Source organism: Microtus pennsylvanicus, chromosome 12, assembly GCF_037038515.1.
Source record: "Microtus pennsylvanicus isolate mMicPen1 chromosome 12, mMicPen1.hap1, whole genome shotgun sequence".
Classification (NCBI taxonomy): Eukaryota; Metazoa; Chordata; class Mammalia; order Rodentia; family Cricetidae; genus Microtus; species Microtus pennsylvanicus.
This window is the reverse complement of record NC_134590.1, coordinates 38,038,792-38,061,047: the sequence shown is the minus strand read 5'-3', so window position 1 is coordinate 38,061,047 and position 22,256 is coordinate 38,038,792. Positions and strand designations below refer to the sequence as shown.

The 22,256-nt window shown below is 37.0% G+C and overlaps 1 protein-coding gene across 2 annotated transcripts in view; it reads right to left on the bottom strand.

The window, feature by feature from the left end:
* Positions 1–22,256, bottom strand: part of Arap2 (ArfGAP with RhoGAP domain, ankyrin repeat and PH domain 2) — a 152,675-nt gene that overhangs the window by 129,308 nt on the left and 1,111 nt on the right. For both annotated transcript variants that reach the window (XM_075943488.1, XM_075943489.1), the window contains exons 2-5: positions 8,713–8,771; positions 7,503–7,579; positions 6,569–6,660; positions 4,091–4,441 (exon numbers count right to left, since the gene is read on the bottom strand). In XM_075943488.1, the coding sequence (XP_075799603.1) occupies positions 4,091–4,441; positions 6,569–6,660; positions 7,503–7,579; positions 8,713–8,771 (579 nt within the window). The remainder of the gene's footprint in view (positions 1–4,090; positions 4,442–6,568; positions 6,661–7,502; positions 7,580–8,712; positions 8,772–22,256) is intronic.

Genomic DNA, 22,256 nt, shown 5'->3' with positions numbered 1-22,256 from the left:
CAAAGCTTGTCGTAGAGAATAAGCTGACCTCAAACTTGAATTGTTTCATTTACCTTTGCTTCCAGAATATGGGATTAAGGATGCATACCAGTATGCCTGCCTAACATTTTATAATTTAAATTAAACTGGAAAAGTCTCATTGTTTCTACTGCTAAATGATAACAATAAATAAATTTCTTTATAAAATGGTGGATGTTGGGGCAGGAGAGATGGCTCAGTGGTTAAGAGTATTGCTTGCTCTTCCAAAGGTCCTGAGTTCAATTCCCGGCAACTACAAGGTGGTTCACAACCATCTGTAAAGAGGTCTGGTGGCCTCTTCTGACCTGCAGACATGCACACAGACAGAATATTGTATACATAATAAATAAGTAAATAAATAAATATTTTTAAAAACATGGTGGATGTTTTTTACACTTATGATTACAAAATTGCTGTATCCATTTCAAAAGTAAATATGTATTCAACCACATAAAGTAAGACCTTATTTTATTATGTTCTCAAAAGTTACTCCTGAATGAGGACACTTGCAAATATTACTTGGAAAAGTATTAATTATTACCTTATTACTACTGTATTTTGATCATTCATACATATGGCTTTAAGGGAAACCAATTACAAAAGCACCAAGGAATCACTGCCCTGCTAGTGAACACCCTCTGCTTTCAAGGCCACCTGTACATTTTTATATACTAACACAGCATTGAATTCATCTGCTTGTATTACCAAATCCCTGTAGATTTAAAACATTTCTGTCCTAGAAAAATGAAAAGAAAATGATGTTTAACACAAAGCTTTTCAGGGGCTCTTTCAATGACAGATACTAAATATGTATGCAGTAATAGGGAATTACTGAGAGGAGGAAAATGTGGTGATGCAATGTACTGCAAATGACTTCTGCTAAGGAGGTGATGGTGAAGGAATCAAGAGGTTACAGCATGTGAAGCCTTCAGAAGCAAATTACATGATCAAAGTCGGTTTGGAAGAAATACTTTATGATGTTAAACACAAGTGAGGCATTAAAGAAAAGAATGTGGGTAAGGGGCGTGGTGATGATGTACTCTGCAAGAACATTCTGGGTAGGAAAGTGCTAATACAGAGACCCCCCAAAGAATGCTCTTGCTTTTTAGTGCTTCCATCTTTCTACTGCTTTATTCTATGATTTATATACACGAATACTGTCCTTGTTTCTGATATTTAAACATGCACTTACCAATAATCTTGACAACTGACAAGGAAAAGAGAAAATGCACACAGGAAAGTAGTTTGTCATCGCAATGACAGAAGAAAGAATAACGTAAATAACAGTGAGATATACAATACTGCATTCTATTTAAAATATGTTTCCCAAAGGACAGATACCCATGAGAAACATATAAAAACTAAAATAGTGCAATCAAAATATGAAAATGCCATAGTAAAGTTATATTAATATGTATTCAAATATAAAATAGACATTAAAATTCTTTAAGTAAAATAAAAATCCTTTGACTTATCATTTACTCACATTAAGAAAAAATCAGGATCTGAGACCAATAATAGCAAAGATCTAAATTTGAAAAAAATGATGTTCTCTTCCCTAACTACAATAAGCATGTTATTCTCAAACAGAACACTGCTATAATACAAGCAGAATCTAAATAGCATGAACAGAGTAAAGATAACTCTGTCTGTATTGTTTAGCTTTGCTATGAAGTGGGACATGGGAAAGAACATTTTATTATCAAGTTAGACAATAACATTAAAAAACTGGAGGTGACCTCATAACTTGAAGTTATTTTATGGTAAGCCTTATTACAGCACTGCCCTTCAAATACTCTACAGACCTAGGACAGAGCATTTTCAAGCATGTGCCGGAAAAATGGAGAGAAATTCACAGCGATCGCACTGACATCAGGAACAAGACAAGGTTGCTCACTCTCTTCATTTCTACTCAGTGTAGTTCTTGAGGTTCTAGCTAGAGCAATAAGACAAAAAAAGGAGATCAAGGGGATACAAATAAGAAAAGAAGAGGTCAAACTCTCACTATTTGCTGATAATATGATAGTTTACATAAGAAACACCAAAAATTCTGCCAAGGAACTTCTACAACTCATTAACACTTTCAATAATGTAGCAGTCTGCAAGATTAACTCAAAAAAATCAATAGCCCTCCTTTACACAGATGATAAATGAGCTGAGAAAGAAATCAGAGAAACATCACCCTTTACAATAGCTAAAAATAGCATAAAATATCTTGGAGTAACTCAAATCAAACAAGTGGAAGACCTGTATGACAAGAACTTTAAATCTCTGAAATAAGAAATTGAAGAGAACACCTGAAAACGGAAAGATCTTCCATACTTTGGGTAGGTAGAATTAACATAGTAAAAATGGCAACCTTACCAAAAACAATCTACAGATTCAATGTAATACCCATCAAAATCCATCAAAAATCTCCACAGACCTCGAAAGAACAGTACTCAACATCATATGAAAGGGTAAAAACCCTAGGATAGCAAAAACAATACTGTACAATAATGGAACTTCTCAAAGCATCATAATCCCTCACTTCAAACTCTACTACAGAGCTACAGTACTGAAAACAGCCTATTATTGGCATCAAAACAGACAGGAGGACCAATGAAATCAAACTGAAGACCCAGATATTAATCCACACACCTACAAATTCCTGATCGTTGACAAAGCAGAAAAAAATATAAAATGGAAAAGAGAAAGCATATTTAACAAATGGTGCTGGTATAACGGACATCAACATGTAGAAGAATGAAAATAGATTAATATCTATCACCATGCACAAAACTCAAATCCAAATGGGTCAAAGACCTCAACATAAAGCCAACCACACTAAACCTCATGGAAGAGAAAGTGGGAAGTACACTCGAACTCATTGGCACAAGAGACCACTTCCTAAATATGAACCCAGTAGCACAGACACTGAGAAACAATTAATAAATGGGACCTCCTGAAACTGAGAAGCTTCTGTAAAACAAAGGACACAGTCAACAAGCTTACAGATTTGGAAAAGATCTTCACCAACCCCATATCAGACAGAAGGCTGATCTCCAAAATATACAAAGAACTCATCAAAAGAACAAATAACCCAGTAAAAAGGGGGTGGGGGCTACAGACCTAAACAGAGAAATCTCAACAGAGAAATTTAAAATGACTAAAAGACACTTATAAGGAAATGCTAAATATTCATAGTCATCAGAGAAATGCAAATAAAAACAAGTCTAAGATTCTATCTTACACCTGTAAAAATGGCCAAGATCAAAAACATTGATGACAACTTATGCTGGAGAGGATGTGGGGAAAAGGGAACACTCCTGCTGGTGGGAGTGCAAATTGGTACAGCCCCTTTGGATATCAGTATGGCGATTTCTCGGAAAATTAGGAAATAACCTTTGTCAAGGCCCGGCAATACCACTTTTGGGTATATACCCAAAGGATGCTAATCCTACCACAAGGACGTATACTCAACTATGTTCATAGCAGCATTGTTTGTCATAGCCAGAACCTGAAAACAGTCTAAATGTCTCTTAACTGAAGAATGGATAAGGAAAATGTGGTACTACACAATACAATGGAGTACTACACAGCAGAAAAAAATGACATCTTGAAATTTGCAGGCAAATGAATAGATCTAGAAAACATCATATTGAGTGGGGTAACTCAGGCCCAGAGAGATAAACATCATTTGTACTCACTTTTAGGTGGCTTTTAGACATAAAGGATGGTTTAAGACAAAAAAAAAAAAACAGCCTATAATTCACAATGTTAGAGAACCTAGAAAATAATAGGTCCCTAAGAGAGACATACATGGATCTAATCTATATGGGAAGTAAAAAAAGACAAGATCTCCTGAGTAAACTGGAAGCATGAGTACCATGGGAGAGGGTAGAAGTGGAGGGGAGTGGAAGGGAGGGAAGCAGAAAAAAATATATAGCTAAATAAAATCAATAAAAAATTGAAAAAAAAACATTTAACTTTGGAGTATGAAGAGGATATAGAAAAACTGGCAGATTTAGAAATGAATAAGCCTGAATGTATCAAAATGGCTTCCAAGGAAATAAAATGAATCAATGCATACCCTTGAGGAGACAGTTTGTCCAGCCATCCAGATTTGACCTTGACTGCAGAGGATCCATAATAGCAGGCGTAGGGAGAGATGACATTTGAGATGGTTGACGAATCAGTATTTCCACTTGTGGAGCTTAAAGGATAACTGTGCCTGTTAAAGGGGTCCAAGGAGAAGGCTTTTTGAGTCCTAGACTTAGATGCCTTCGAGTTTTTTCTTCTTAAACTGTGGAAGCATTCCTCTACTGTTGAGTATTCTGACTCAGAAGCAGAGTCCTTTGGGAGAGTAGTTTTGTCCTCTCGAGGAATCCAAATATCTTCTACTTTGTCTCCACTTGCATTTTCATTGCTGCTATCATTTATGCTAAATAGGAAAGGATAGTAATCAAAATCAAAATGATGTGATTGATTTAAGAGGTCAGTTAAATTTTTAAAACTTCTGAACCAACCAACCACAGAAAATTTAGGCCACCAAGTCTTAGTTGTTCAATTACTCCATTTTGTAAATTTAAAAACGTTTTTAGGAACTTGCCACTCAACTATGAGGATCTGAGTTTAGATCCACTGAAGCCATATACAAGCCAGAAATAACAATGTGTGTCTATAGTCCCATAGTGGAGAGGCAGTGACAGGAGCATCCCTTGGGCTTGCTGACAAACTACATTAGCCAATCAGAGAGCACCAGGTTAATAAGGAAACCCTGTCTTAAAAAAGACAAAATTTATTAGAACAATTGAGGAAAACATGTTACATTGACCTCTGGTCTCTAGACTCATGAAAACCTGCATACAGGTGCACACATACAAATATGTTCTCTCTTTCTCTACCTCCCTCCCTCTTTCCCTCCCCGCCCCCGCTCTCTCTCACACACACACACACGCACTCACCATCCCTTTTCTAGGAAAAAATTCCTTAGAAACATTCTATTATCCTGTGATATATGTGAACACTATAAAAAGTCTTACATATAATTTAACCAGATTCTATCCTTAGGAGGTTAAGTACAGGTAACAATGTAACAATGGGAGGAAAAAACAAAACATCTTTTTCCTTCAAAATTTAAACATCATAAAGAGCACAAATAAACATCCTACTCAATCTCCAGGCAGCATAGTGAACCATGGGTTCAACTATTTAAAGACACGAGTTCCTACTTGTCTAATCTACATGTCCAATCTGCTAGGAGGACTCCATGTTCCACCCTAAGGCAGCACAGCAGAGAACAAGGCTGACAACTCGGTAGTAGGTTACAATGCTAGAGGACAATGCACACTGCTAGCAAACAAGCAAGCAAGCGGTACTGTCTATCACAAGGCAAAAGCCGAGTAGGGTGTAATATTTACTGGAATGCACTTTTAAAGGCTAAGCATATTCCTACAGATTTCAGAAACGACACAATACGTTCAATAATTTATATGAAATAAATCTCATTACAAAGAAGTTTTCCGATAATCAATGAGACAGAATACATCTTTCAGTTTTAAGACTCTAAACACTGATTTTTAAATAGTCGTGTAACCTATCCATTGCCTATTTTGTATCATAAAAGATTCTTATTACTTACTAAGGATGCATTATTTATTTTTAACTCAAGTAAGTTCACAAGAATATTAGCTTTGGAAAGTTAAGGTAGAAAGCAAAGTGAATATGAGTAACAATCTAGCATACTAAAGCCCAACTCCACCTGAGAGAAATAGGAAGTCTAGGTTTGGGTCTCTGTCTTACCTAAATAACTGAGCCATCATGTATTCTTCTTAACAGTGAATTTCTAAAACAAAGGACTTATTACATTTGTACAATTCTAAGCTGGGTGTGGTTTTGAACAGTCCCTTTTTTCTCTGTACTAACATGTAGCCCATCTTCAAAAGCAAAGACCTAATGGCAAATAAACTGTTGCATGCTTACAAGAATGTCCCATGTTTTCAAAATATACAATACATATTTGAGGGTCCTCTGATTACAGAAACTTTAGAGTCAAACATGCATTTAATGTATATTTTAAAGCAAATTCATTGCAGAAAAAATACTTGGTTATTCTATTTCTATTTTATAAGTGAGATATTCTATATTAATCTCTATGTCTTTTTAACTTACTGTGTCTTTAAGATGCTTTGTATAATGCACAACCAGAGCTGAGGAAACTAAGCTTAATAAACATCAAATCAATTTTCTAGGGAGAACCATGCGAGTACAATCACCACATACTCGCTCCATTAGAAAAGGATGAACAGACACAGTTAGTAGGAGACAAAAATAACCCGCTATTGAATAGCACTTAGTTTCTAGACTTCAAGCAACTCCTCGTTTTACACATGCCAGCTCAAGTATTAAAATGAATACTGCCCAGAAAACATCCAGGAAGGAAAGAAAAGCTCCAAACTTGACCAGATAAGCTCCTTTCTTAGAACTGCAACATTATAGAATGAGTAAAACATCTACATCTTACAGCCTTTTGTTCTGTGAAGAGGTTTTTCAGCAGTCACAGGCATACCTTGACTTGGTTAAGATTGAGTTCCTTATAGTGGCTGCATCATCTTTGACTGTGTCCTCATGGGGCCAAAACTCATTCTTTATAGATCTCTTCTGTTAAAAAAAAAATGCATTCATTGTTTTGCAGTTAGTTTAGGTAATTACATATGGTGTAGCTACACTTTACCAACACCTACAATATTGAGCTTTTTATTAAACAAATTTAATTGCTGAGATCATTTTTCAGTTCAAAAACAATTTAAATGAAAACATCAATTTCTGATGTCCTCAGTATTTAAATTACCTCAGTATATTAAGTAAGAATATACAATGCAACTAACAGTAGAACTTACAAACTTTAACGCCCCTATATGATTTGTTTGGTTGTGGATTTTAGCAGTTTCTGTTTTATCTTATTGAGAGCAGCTATGGATCAGATCCAAGGCCTTACACATGTCAGACAAGTACTTTGCCACTGAGTGACTTCCTTAACTGCTTCTGATATGTATGTACTTTTCTCCCAAGTTTCTTTTATCAAGTCTAAGAAATAAAATAGTAAATGAGGAGAAGTACTGGAAACAAAACTCCAGTTATTAGCCTGAATAAAATGTACGAACAGAAACTTCCAGACTCAGGAAGACTATCTCCGTAGATAGGGCCAAGAAAAGCCTAGGGAGGTTTATCCTTTATCAATGTCTAGTCATTTTAATGTGGCAAGTTACACTGTGCATTGTTCAATGCAGTATTCTATACTTCTGAAGTCAAAGTGAAAATGTGTCTTCATAACCCATAGCTAGAGGCATAGATTATCATAACCGACCAAGCTGAAAATTTACTGTTGGCAAATCTCATAGTAAAGCACCATTCCAATAGTTCATAGGCAAGTGAAAAGGCATGGATAAGCTACACAACAAATAACTGCTTATGGAACATAAAATAAAATGAATGAGACTAACCTTGGAACTTTCTAGTCTCTGGAAGAGAAATGTCTCTCCATAAGGAAAGATGGAAGTTGAATTATCCTCATTTGAATCTTTTGGAGGAATTACAGGATGACAATGGAGGAGATGATTAAGATGGAAGAGTGCAAAAAATATAAAAGCACTGTTTAATTATTCTATAGCAACATCACAACTTAAAGATTGTTCTACAACAGTCCAAAATGATATGCCCAATTCTTACCTCCCAAATCAACTCTTCCCATGGTCTTCGTAATATATATCACTCATTTGACAATGAGGTCACTAGCTCTGGATTTAGAAACAGTTACACATGGCCCTGCTAGCCTACAAGACCCACATGAATGTAACAAAGATCACATTGCCTATGTACAACAGAAATTGCTACAGTGCCATTTAAGCTGGTTCAAAAAAAAAAACGAGAAAATTTTAAAAGGAAGGACCTAAATTCTAATACTCAGTAAACAAATGTAAGCAGTTCAATAAAATAATATGGAAGTATCACTTAAAACCTTAGACCTCATTTGACATAACCCCTCTCAGCTGGTAACAGACTTGTAGAGGAGTAATTTCAAGAAAACATCCTGTATCTTCAAACTGCATGGATTTATAGGAAATAAACCTCAAAACATGTGCTTTTTCTAGGGCAACTGTTTCCAAAAATACAGTAGCCAGTCACTTGTGTGTGTGTGTGTGTGTGTATGTGTATATATGTATATATATACATGTATATGTATATATGATTCGTGTGTGTGTGTGTGTGTGTGTGTGTGTGTGTGTGTACAAATGTTCTGGAACGTGTATAAGAAGATTTTCAAATAGCAAATAGAAAAGTTATCTATTTACCAAAGCAAGGCTGTCAAACTTTTCACCATAACAAAATTTTTTAAGATATAATTATTCTGTAGCTCAGACCACCACAAAGCTTTCAATTCATCTGAATAAAATACCTTTGACTAAAGATAAATGAAGACTGCATTTAAAACAAATATTGATATAAGTATGCGCAAATTTCCAAGAGTCGCAATGTTCAGTTCTTTTGTATTCACTTATCTCTAAGGTTCTAATGTAATATGGAAGTGAGGACAGTCATCTGCATTACTCCCTAGGCTGCCAGCAGGCCACTGCCATGACTCAACCCTTAGTCTACTTCAGGGTGATCACCTGAGGACAAACTAATTTATGAGAGTTTGATGCAGAGACTCACTTTTCAGTGTCAAAGATTTTCCAGCTGAGGTAGTAGCACATCTTCTGTCTCGGAAATAGCTTAAAGCAAAAGGAAAAGTTGTGTTATTATACTGCTCTAAATGTGAGATGTATATTGGGGTTATACATCCTCCTAAGTTTAGGATTTCAGCAGAAACATACATACTCAAATGTAGATCTGACTTGTATTACAGATCAAGGACATATCCACCAATTTGTTTTTGTATTTAGCATTCAAGATAGAGATTTCACCAGATATTTCAAATCATTTAAATCCCCTACCTGTAACACTCAAAATTTTTCTAAAAATATATCTGTCCATGTTCATATGCATTTGATTTCAAAATTATTAACTTATATCAGAAAGAAATTGAATCAATGCATTTATGTAGTTATTTTGATATTACCTTTATCACATTTTATCAAAAATATATGTCCTAAGAAGATAATATAAAAATACTTCTTCTGCATATGTCAGCTATGACATGCATACAATGAGACAACAGCATGAAAACAGCAACAACAGGGGCAGGGCAGAGAGTGTACAAAAGAAAGTATAAAGTACCTACAGCTAGAAGAAAGTTTGGTTGAAGAATCTAAAGGGAAGGATGGAGGCTTATTTATCTTAGGCAAACATCTGCCCAAGGAGTTAGTGACCAAGAAATAACAAAAGAACAGAAATCAATGAAATAGAAAATGAACAAAATTTAAAACTTACTATTATAAAAGGTGGCTTCTACAGGATATACAAAATGGATAAATTTCAGTGAAAGACAATAGGAGAGAGATAGAAGATGAAGGTGAACAATATCAGAAGGGAAAAGAAAGAAAAGACCTTATTACAAAACCTGAGAATGCCGGAGAGAGATTAGTAAGAAAAGGTCCAAAGCATTAACAAACTGCATATTATTGATATATCCAAATCATTACATCAGCAAACGTTAAATAAAAACTTAATAGCACTATCTCTACCAAAAAAATTAAACTTAGTATTGAGTCATCCACTCACAAAACCTCCAAGGTCAAACATTTCAAGTGTAAATTCAAATAATTAAAGAAATAAAATCCTAAAAAAAATACATTGGGAAAAACATGACAAATTTTTGTTTCTCAAGTTATCTTGCTAACCCAATGTGGATGATCACCAAACAATCAAAACTTATACATAAACATTGCTCATGACACAAATGCAAAATATTAGCAAATCAAGTCCACCAATCCATAAAAAGAATAATATAAGTAAGTAAAATTTTAAGCTAAGAAATTAATGTTTATTTGGTAGTAGAAAAACAATGTAATAAAAATGCAGCAATATATTGCTATAACAAGACTTAACCATTTATAATAAAAATTATCAACACCTAACAGTAAGCCTCTTTAACCTAGAATGGGATTTTATAAAAGAGGTGCACAAAGCAGTAACTAAAGCCTGAATGCTTTCCCTACCAGATCTCCCATCATTTGTGTCCACAGCACTGCAGTGGCTTTAGCCTAAGTAACAAGATGAACAAATTAATATTAAATGCCTGCAGCCTGCATATGTGTAAAGGAAAGGAATCACCCTATATGTGTTTGGTTGGCTTATCTGCTGTTTTGTTTTGTTTTTAACTTTTATTCTTCTCTCACAGATTACATCCTGACCACAATTTCCCCTCCCTTCGCCTTCTCACAGTCGTTCCTGCCACCACCCCTCTCTGCCAGATCGCTTCCTCCTCTGTTCCACTTTTCATCTGTCGGAATGGCTGAGATCAAAAACACAAGTAGCAGCTCACACTGGCAAGGATGTGGAGCAAGGGGAGCACTCTCCTGCTGCTGGTGGGAGTGCCAACTACCACACCCACTGTGGAAACTAGATGCCGCTTTAAGGCAGCGCTTTATTACATAGCTCAGGTCAGTCTTGAATTCGATCTGTATCCCAGTCAGAAATGAAACTAGTGGCCCTGATGCTACTCTTTAGGCCTTCTAAGTATGGGGATAATAGGTAGGTGTCAGCACAGGTTCTTAAACTATTCAGGACAGCAAAAAATCTCAGGAGAAAATGTCAATAACTCTAATAGTTTGACATATTAGCAGTGAACAACTGAAAAAAAAAACTAACTTTTAAAATTCAATTCTTCTTATAGTACATATAAACATAAAATATCACTAAATTAATTTTAATGAATAAGTCCTGCACAGTAAAAGCTGAAGGATTACTGAGGGAAAAAATAAAAAAGAATGTTTTTGTTGTTTTGTTTTTGTTTTTCGAAACAGGGTTTCTTTGTAACTTTGGAACCTGTCCTGGAATTCCCTCTGTAGACCATGCTGGCCTCAAAATCAAAGAGATCTGCTTACTTCTGCCTCCCAAGTAGTGGGATTAAAGGCATATGCTATCACTACCTGACTATAAAAAGAAAAAAAAAAGAATTCTTCAACAGATATACCACATTCATAAACTGGAAGGCTCTCTGTTATTAAAATGTCAATTATCCTTATAATGGTACGTGTGTGTGTGTGTGTTTGTAAATTCTAAAAAATAACCCCAAATAATATTCCAATGGACTTTAAAATCCAGCAGAATTTAAAAATATTTGTTGACTTGAAAGTTTACATGTTAAATACAAATGAGCTAGAATAGTTAATATAGATTTTCAAAGAACAGTGGGATTAGAAGACACACACTCTGTGATTTGAATATTTAGTCTAAAACTACATTAATCAAATCAGCAAACCAATAATGAAACACTAGACATAACACCAAAAGAATGAAACAGAAAGCCCAGATACCGTCCCACAATCTATGGCCCAATTATTTGTTTGAAATATATACAAATTCTTAACATCAACTTAAAAGGAAAAGAAAATCATGAAGTATGAAGGCAAAAATAGGAAACTAGAAAATATTATACTTAGCAAGGTAATTCAGACTCAGAAAGACAAACATTTCGTGATGTGGGATTCCCCTCTATATGCTGTGAATATGTTTTATTACCATTGGCTAATAAAGAAGCTGCTTTGGCCTATGGCAGCGCAGAATAGTACTAGGTGAGGAAAGCTAAACTGAATACAGGGAGCCATGTAACTGCCAAAGGAGAAAGAAGCCAGAACTTTACTGGTAGGCCACAGCCTTGTGGCAATACATATATTAATAGAAATGGTTAATTTAAGATGTAAGAGATAGCTAGAAATACTTCTGAGTCATCAACCAAGCAATGTTTTAATTAATATAGTTTCTATGTGATTATTTGGGTATGGGTGGGTGGGAAACCAAAGCACTGTCTCTGTTACAATTCCATGTTTTCTCTCTGAGGTTCCTATCACCTAATATCCAGATGTGAATATGACCCTTGAACTACAGAAATCAGGAAAGTAAAAGGAGGCCATTGTAGAGAATGGAGGGGTGAAGGAGCAATAGAGGGGGGAAAACAGGGTTCAAGGGATCTATAGCGGAAAATGGGGAAAAGGGAGGCCTCTAAATTGGGAGGGGGAGACAAGTACAGAAAAGGAAGAAGGAGGGTAAAATAACAGTAAGAACATTTGAAAAAGTCATAAGGAATCAAACTATTAACTACCTACCTGAAATACATAAAAAACATATAAGTCAGTGTATAAGATATATAGTTTAAATAAATTTTTTTTTATCTGGACTGACAATGCTCCCACAAGAGCAATCATGAACAAAAATCCCATCATCAGGGCTAAAAAGTCCTCTTTTAATTCTTTGGTCATTGTTGTCCAAGTGACCCCTAAAATATTATAGGCTTTTCCTATTACATTTGGCTGTCTTTCATACGTGGAGTATAAGTCCCTATTACTGAAGAGACTACACACTTCAGATACAGGGCCCAGAGGATCTGTGCTGAATCTGGCCTCAAAGCTTCTTCTCTGAGGTCTAGCTATCAGGAAACCAGACAGCATAGCTGTGCAAGTTTTCAGAGGAAGGAAAGAACCTTTTCCACTAGGCACCAATGAACCACAACAATGACTACGAGGGCACAATAACTCTGAGGGTTCAGTATGAGTATACATGCCCTGGCAGTAACCAACAACTCTCTAACTGGTCTTCATACTTACTTGACAAGAGGAAAATCGTTTATCATACAGGAACTAAGCAACTACTTAGAGTGAGGCCGTGGATCTGGGAGGAAAACTTACAACCTGCGTTTTAATAAACCAGTACAATCCCTAACTACATTCTGTAAACAGAGACTGCTCTATGATTCCTGACCATCCAGACCTGAATAATCACACAGAAATGATGTGGGATTTCCCTCTGTATGCTGTGATTACCATTAATGAATAAAGAAATTGCCTCTTGTTAGGGCAGAACTTAGGTAGGCAGGGAAAACTAAATTGCATCTGGGAGAAAGAAGACAGAGTCAGAGAGAAGCCATGCAGCCATGCTGGAGACAGCCAGAACTTTAGCCGGTAAGCACAGCCATGTGACAATACACAGATTAGTAGAAATTGGTTAAATTAATATGTAAGAGTCAGCCAGTAAGAAGCTAGAGCTAATGGGTCATGCAGTGATTCAATTAATACGGTTGCTGTGTGATTATTTTGGTTCTGGGTGGCCGGGACAAATAAGCTGCCTCTTTCCAACACAGAAACCATATTAATTACAACACAGCTTGGCAAATGGCATAGGTATATTCCTTACATCTTAAATTAACCCATTTCTATGCATCTGTGTATCTCATGAGGCTGTGGTCTACAAGTAAGGTTTTGGCATCTTTCTCCTTTGGCAGCTACATAGTGTCTCCTTGACTCTGCCTTATTTCTCCCAGCATTCAGTTTAGTTTTTCTGCCTAGCTTTATTCTGCCCTTCCATAGGGCAAAGCAGCTTCTTTATTAACCCATGATAATAAAACATATTCAGAGTATACAGAGGGGAATCCCACATCAACATTCCAACCTATATCTTTTTACCCACAAATACATGTGATTCTCTCCCCTCATCAAGAAAACTACTCTCTGCCGCATAGACCATTACAAACAACTACAACTAATCACAATAAAAGTGTAGAACCCAGTCCCATCTAATACACCTATAAAACAATTCTGACACATAAATCCCAGGGATCATTGTGGAAGAGGGGGCATAAATACCATAAGATCCAGAGTAACAGGAAGTTTTCTGTGAGATTATGTCTCTTAGAAATGTCAGAAGAGCTACACACATGAAGTTTCTAGGCCATGGCTGCCTAAAGATGACATAAACAAGGAGAACAGTAATAAATATGCTAATAACCCAACTAAGAACTACAGGCAACTAAACACATAGACACATATGCACACATACATGCACATAATTAAAAATAAAATGTCTTTTTCAAAAAGAAGCAGAACAAAGAACTAGAGATGAAGGCAACCTGCTAGAAGTGGAGAAGGGGCAAGGGAGATGGGTTTGGGGACAAAAAAAATAAGAACAAAGTATGACATATATGGATATAACATGAGGAAACATGTTGCTTTGTGTGCTAACATTAAAAAACTGAAAATTTATTTAGAATCAATTAAAACCCTCAAAAAATAACAAAATGCCTTTTCCTTGAAGCATGAGAACATCTCAAACAATGCTCATGAAATCAACCTTGAACTCTCAACAGTTTTGTAAAGGAGGGACTGACAGTGTCACTCAGAAAGTTACAGCTCTTTTTTTCTTTAAATATTTATTTATTTATTATCCTGGCAGCTGTCTCCTCTCCTGATGGTCAGGAGCACCACATTGTAGTTGATTGTCCCTGAGGATGCCAGGAGGCTGTTCCTAATGTATCAGACATAAAATACCAGACCACTCTCTGTGCATAATATATGCTAGTTTTGGGTCTGGGTCTGCACCCTCAGAGTCTGCCTCTATTGTAACATCAGCACCATTATCCTCACCACCATTGTGGGCTTTTCCGGAGGATTAGAGCATGAAACACCCTACAAGGACAATCAGGTCTACAATAATGTGGGAGGAAAAATGGTCACTTTATCTCACAAATACACCATCTGTTTCATAAATCTTCATAACACAGAAGCTACTGTGTTTGAGAAAGCCTCAATCTCCTTCTGAAGCACTTGCCTGATTTGCTGAATACACTTTGGCTTTATCCTTTGTGTCTCTCAACTACATTTCTTCCTTGTAGAAGTTAAGAACTAAGAGATCTCCCTGTAAGAAAAGCCTTTTGCTTTCTTTATTCTGAGAGACGGCACTTTGGGAGTTATCCCCAGTGCTCATCTGACTTGTCTCAGTAACAAGTCCTCCTTCATCCTTTTATTTCCATGGTGTGTTTACTGCTGTGCTCTCATCAAGAGGTGACTCATTATTATCAGAGCTCCTGGCGCAGCCTCAAGGCTGGCTCTGCCTGGCTCCTCCAGCTATCTGCTCAAGAAAATGATAAAATACATAAAATGAAAAGAGGACTGTATTACAGTTCAGCTAAAACTGAGAAGTAAGCCCAATCTTTGCAGGGCTTCCTCTTCCTGATATAGTATTATATAATGTATAGAAAGACACAATAGAACATAGGAAGTACGCTTGTGTGCAGTCAGCTCTGGGATTCTGTTATCCCAGATCTCAGAGACAAGTTCTCTTGTGTCCAGAAGCCAGGGCCTCTGCTGACTGGCCATCTCCACCCTCAATTATTTCCTGGAGTAAAAAGGGGAAATTTAAAAAGATATTTACTTCATGAGTCCATTCACCATTGTGTTTGGTTATGTAAGAGCTCAGAAAAAAAAATGAGTCAATTGTCACTATATTTATTAGGGAAAAATAGTTTGTCCTTTCAGTAAATCTAAGATGTTCATTTGCTTTGGAAAGTTCTTAAAAGGGACTCTCTTCATTTGTAATAGTGCAACTATTTCAACAATGCACTAGGGGAATAAATTATCTTTTAATATGATATTATATCAAAGTTATTGCATAAGATCTTCATTTTAGTACTGAGACATCATGTTACAGAAAAACACCGCATTCAAAGATTTGTAAGAGTCAGGAGTGGTGACAGCCTAAATTGGCCAGCACTGAGGAAACTATGGCAGGATTATTGGGAGTCACAGGCAAGACAGTGTTAGACAGGGAGTCAAATAGAAGAGGTCAACGGTCAAGCTATTCCATGTGGCAAAATCTAAAAACCATACAGAGAAGAATAAACACAAGCTTCAGAGTACAGGTGACTCCAGGAAAAACCAAGCAAACTGACATGCTTTCTCAACCAACTAAACTTTGGGTCTACTAAGAAAAGTTGTTACTTTTTTTTTTATCTCCATAGTATTTTGAGGTAACTGTTTCTGTTTTACATAGTTTTGGAATGCTTGTTATTTTCCAACTTATGAATAATTATGTTTACTAAGAAAGTATTGGATAAAAACGAAAGGGAAAAAGAATGACTTAATTAAATGAATATTCAGTATGCCCATAGAAGTTATTTTCACATGGTGGTATGTGTGCATTTGTGTGTGTGTGTGTGTGTGTGTGTGTGTGTAGCATATACACGAATGTGTAGGTGTTTCTACCCATGACAAACATGTGGAGGGCAAAGAAGAACCAACAAGCTCTTGGGATCTGCCTACCTCAGCTGAGGCTGCAGGTCTGTAATGCATGCCTCGCTTATTTATGGGTACTTGGGATTCAAAGCCAGTGCTTCACGCCTGAACAGCAAATGATCTTGCCTATTGATCTATCACTCCAATCCCTTTTCCACAGATATTTTAATCAGTGAAATTGTTGAGAAAAGCAGTGATACACATACTATTTCAGCAAAGCAGTCAAACCCCAGAAATAATCAATCATGAACCCTGTATGGATCTTCATTTCAAAGAACATTTATAGAACTGCAGTTACTACAGTGGTAACAAATGAACATTGCAGACTTCAAACACAAAGGGAAACAACCATATTCCTTAGGCAGCAGTTTAAAAGTGCCCCGAGGTTACATAGATCTATCTAACACAGGTAAATCTATGTTCAGAAAACTAAGGCTGAGTTACCTACAGCATAGTCCACTAATGTAAAATTCATAAAGCCCAAGCCCATCTCTACCTGTGAGTATCTTACAAATATCCTTAGACTAACAGCAACTGGTCATTACAGGACTGCAGCACCCAATACTATATTATCACGGAAACATTTCAAATTGACTAGCACAAGTTGTAATTTAATGTATACTGTTTTCAAACACGACACTTTTTTGTTTACAAGAAAGTATCAATTAATGTCCTCTTAATTTAATAAAGTTCTAAGCTTATAGATATATATTCTCACCCTCTAAGGATAAATCTATTATTTAAAATTGAAATATGTGTTCAACTAAAAAATTTTAGAACTTGAAATATTTGTTAGGTTTTATTTTGTTTTATTTCATTTTTCAGAGAATTCACAAGAAAGCCAGACAGATGGCTCAGCAGGTAAAGATATTTGCCGCTAAGCCTGAGGACCCGAGGACCTACACAACGGAAGGAGAGATGGTCTTACAAGTTGTCCTCTGGCCTCTACTTAGAAAACAAACTAAAATAATTGTGAAAAAATAAACTGTTTTAAAAAAAAGCATTAAAAAGAAGCACGGCATGCATGCTCACACACAGAAACACACACACACATACACAGAGAGAGAAAGAGAGAAAGAGAGAGAGAGAGAGAGAGAGAGAGAGAGAGAGAGAGAGAGAGAAAGGGAGAGAGAGAAGCTGGCTGGATTTTCTCTCTGTAATGTCTGCATATTGAGGTCTGTGACCATTTGGTGCTGGTTAACAAATTGGTGGACTCTTGTCTTGTTAGGTCTATGTCTCCCATTCACAGCATTCCTTAGTTCCTGTACAGTTCTCTGTCTAAGGTAAGGCCTTACAGAGTCCCCTCTCTCCATTCTCTCCATTCAACTTTACCATATCCATTGTTGTGCTTGCTTAGATCATGTTTAAGCAGTTATATTAGTGAGACTTTAGAGTTTCAGGTTTTGAAATTACTAGGATACACAATCTTACGGCAAACTCCCTGACTCTCCAGCTCTTCTAATGTTTCTGGTCCTTCTTGTGCAATATTTTTTAGCCTTTAGTTGTGAAATTTGCTTTGTAGATGTATCCATGGATTAGCTCCACAACTCTACATTTTAAGTGGTTATAGCTTTCTGTAATAGTCTCTGTTGCATTGAGAATTTTCTTTGATGAAGGGTGAGAACTACACATATTTGGGTATAAGAGCAAATACAGTAGTGTTCAGGGATTATGCTGGTGGCAACTGTAGGTCCTCATTCAAATCCATGACTTCACTAGCCCTGGGTAGTTGGTAGGTTTCCATACCAAATATGATTTCCTTCTTATTGATCTGGTCTTAAATCTAATTAAAGAGCTATTGGTTACCACAATGGTATGTATGTCTCTACTGTACCCTTAGGATTATCTTGTTAGGTGGGTGTAGTGGGAACCCAACTTCTTAATACGAATTTTTCAAAAAAAAAAAAAAGAAAGTTCACTGCATATATAAGAATTTTACTCCAGATTATAGATAACTCATTATTGTATAGCCTTCTAGTTTTAAAATACTTGCTAAAATTGAAGAGTTAAATGAAAGGAAAAGCCCACAAGTATTCCTACGTCAGAAGCATTCCCTGTGAGAGAGAGCTCTACTGTGAATGCATACAGCAAAACCGAATCCCTTGGGGACTCTGGCAGATACTGTGAGATAAGGAACATTAGGATTAAGTCAGGTGGCATGTGCTACTTTCTGCAAGTTTTAGAGAATATTGATGCTCATATGGATTGCACAGGGCCTGTGGAGCTGCATGCTCATCCTGAGAGTCCCAACAGGGCTTGGAACTAGATGGATGCCGGAGTGAGAAGAGACAGCATCACCAGTAAGAACAAGAATTACTGGCACAGGGACCCTCACAGAGAAGAAAGGTAAGAAGCAGCACCCTTACAAACTGAATGGGGCAAAGGGTAACCAGCCTTAAAAGGAAAACTAATTCTGGGAAAGTGTAAAGAAAAGCAAAAGGTTCTTTTTTTCTTTTAATGAAGTCTGTACAGACTACTCTGGTTCTAGTGGTCCACTTCTGTCCTTGATGATAAGAATACTTTTCCTTTCACTGGGAAATTTCACCTTTCTGCTTTTAAGAAATAATGTCAAGGTTAGAGCAATGCTCTCCCACCTGATGTTTTTAAATAACTGCATGAAGTCCCTTTATTTTAAAATTGTTCAAATGCCAGGGTGGTATAGTTTTGACTCCATTGGATGGAAACAATTTCTTTATCACATGAAAGCCTGTTGATATTAAATCTGAGAACATTTAGAAGTAAAATAACATTAAGATTAGTTATAAATAATCTAGTATTGACTGCCTGTGCACCGTTCACAGTGTGGTTTTAGACTTGGTCATTGAAATCCTTCCCCTTCCTGATTGTGGAGTAAAGAGAAATATACACATGCCCGAGGCATGGGGAAAGCTGGGGATGTAGCCCAGCTGGGCATGTTTTCATAGCATGCAGAAAACCCTGGATTAAATGATTATCTGCACCGAATAAACCAGGTGTGGTGGTGCACGCCTGTTATCCGAGCTCTCGGGAGGTACTGAGATCATCAAAGAAGAGAGCAAAGGAAAATATTTCCTGAAGGCCACTGTCTGCTTTTCTTTGTGGTCCTCTGAGTTACAGATAGCACATGCATAGCTTCACGGTGCTATAATATGGCGCTTCAAATACAGCTGTGGATTACACAATGGGAGTTTCTCTTTGGTCAAATAATAACATATCCAAAAGATACGGCACATTTTTTTTTGCACCAGATAACATTTGTCTCTTCCCTCTGTCCTCTCTCCTCACTTATCAGACACAGTTAACATTCTAGGACAATGAATTGTTTCTCTTCTTGCCTTGACTTGCTCTGAATTCACACCTGTTCGTTTCTCTGGAGGGCAGGTCTAGTGTGGTGGGGATGGGCAGTATCAGGCAAACTTCCTCCTTTACTATCCTCACTTTGAGTGGGTGTCATTCCTTTGAAGCCTAAAGCAGAAAATAACTAGACTCTTGTTGTTTGCCTTAGGAATTCTGGGAGTGTCCTGTAATCGCATGCAGGATAGTCCTGATCAAGGAAAAACATGAGTCTTAAGCCACTAAAAGAAATATATTCTGTAACCTTTCCTCCCTTATGGTTTAATGGTTTTTGTGCATTGTTCATGGACATGTTTGATACTTGGCATGGCTTGCAGAAGCCTATCTTTTGATAAAGCACCTTTGGAATGTTTAAAGAAGAGGAAAATAAAGACTCTGCAGTTGTGGGAAGGGGATAGTGCCCAACTGTGCAGTGACAGGGATCTATCTGCCCCAGAACAGTTAAAATCAAAACCTGTCATCTCTAGTCCTCTTTGAATTTCTTAAAATCTTTGGCTCTGACATGGTGGTGCATGTCTATAGCCCCATCCCTCTGGAGGCAGAGGGAGGAGGATTGAAGGTTCCAAACCAGCCTGAGCTATGTAATGTGAGTCTATATTAGATAAGAACAACAGACTTCTTCCCTGTGTGGAAGACTATTTTATATCTTTGAGAGCAAAATGAGCAAAAGGTATAAAAGAGTGATATGCAGTTATTGAATTGAATAAAGAATTATATAAGTTCATTTGGTTTTGAAGCATTGTTAGAGAAAGGGGTTTTCTGAGATTTGTTTGTGGAGAAAAATATTTAATATAGGTTTACAAGTGATGGGAAAGAGTGAGAGCCAGGTGGGCAGAAGGGGCTGGCAGTTGTACGCACACCCAAATAGACCCAGCAGCAGAACCACTGTAACATGTGACCAACATGCCTTTAATGCAATTATATAATATTTTGAGAATATTATACTTTTGTTTTACAGTGTATCATTTTTAACCAATATTCTAACATCTTCCTTTATTATCTCAAGATATATATTTCATATGCTAAATTTTCCGTCAACATATTCCAATAACTGTATGTAAGGAGAAATGTGCTGTTTGCTCAGTTTATTTTCTTTCTTCCACACAGACATGTTCCTCATGTATTTAGTTGTGGCAATTCTTAACCTCAAGTTACCTTGGGTGTGTTGTCTACTATTTCTAAAAATAAATACTGAATTGCAAAAGTGAAGGAAAAATGAAGTCGGGCTCTCAGCACTATAGAGCAAGCTAGTCACTGTGCATGACACTGATTTCTGGTATACTCCAGGTTTAGTCCTCTCTGAGAGAACTGGCACTTCTCTGGAATGAAGTCTCAGTTTCCTGACCCTGAGATCCTGAGAAAATTAAACTCAGATTGCGACCGCCTGAGTAACACAGAGTGAACCCTCCCTACATCTAGGGCCTCTGTGAAGAAAGGACAACAGACTGAAAATTACAGAGCAAGCTAGGGCCTGCACATTTGATAGATGATATTTTACCGCTGACTCCCAGCAAACACCAGACTTTGCTATTGATTGGTATCAGGCCCATCATGACAAAGAAAACTAAATTAGGGTCTCTGCCTCAAAGACTTCATGTTTTTTGTTTGTTTTAGCTTTTCGAGATAGGGTTTCTCTGTAGCTTTGGGGCCTGTCCTGGAACTAGGTGGCCTCAAACTCAGAGATCTACCTGTCTCTGCCTCCCCAGTGCTGGGATTAAAGGTGCCACCACCTCTCAGCTTTTGTGTTCAAATATATTAGAAATACTTAAATTCAACCAAGTCATACATTGCTACACTGCTATACTTTATAATGATGTCTTGTTACCTATTCTCTTGTAAACACAATTCAATTATGACAGGTCCCTTAGGGCAAAGGAAAAAGTAGCAGCCACAGATTCAGACTGTGATGGAGGCTCTGCAAAAGCCTGTCGGTCTGGAGTGTGTGCAGGAAGCCTGAAAACCTCTACAGCGGTTATCATGACTGAATCACATCTGAATGTCCAACAGAGATAGGTATTAGCTCTCAGTGGAAAGATGGGTGAGTCATACCCAACCCATCCCTGGAGAAAACCCCAGCTACTAATAAATGGTAGAAGGTTCTCTCTACTGTAAGTCTGCTTCTGTGGCATTGCCTAGCTACCGCAGAATACCTGAAACCATTTGTATTTGGTAGGGTCCCTCTCACTGGGGTTCCTGAGTTCTGTGGTTTATAAACATTGCTTCACACTGTATTTCTGCCATATTTTTACCCTTGTCTTCGACATTAGACTGTAACCCTTTCTGTATTCTATATCCCCCTGCCTAGAACACATACTTCCAAGTTCAACAGATTTGTGTTGAATTATTAATTGGTCCAAGCACTGTGCCAGGCAATGAGAAACGGGCATTAAGAATGCATTCCCTGCCAAAGAGTAAATAATGAAATAGAGAGAAAGAGTCAACAAGTCAAACATGTGATCCATGCTAATGGAACACAGTTCCAGATGAGGAGAGAAGACAAAGGAATATCCAGGGGAAGAGAGGAGAAGGGATGTTGCCCCAGTGAAACAAGGAAAGGCTATAGTCCTCAGTAGATATGTATGTACTTGAAACAGACTCTAGGAGATATGGGAAGTACAAAAAATATGGGGGTAAAAATGTCAGAAAAAATTATGGAAAGCCTGGATTAAATATACAGAGGTCAAATACACAGAGGTTAGC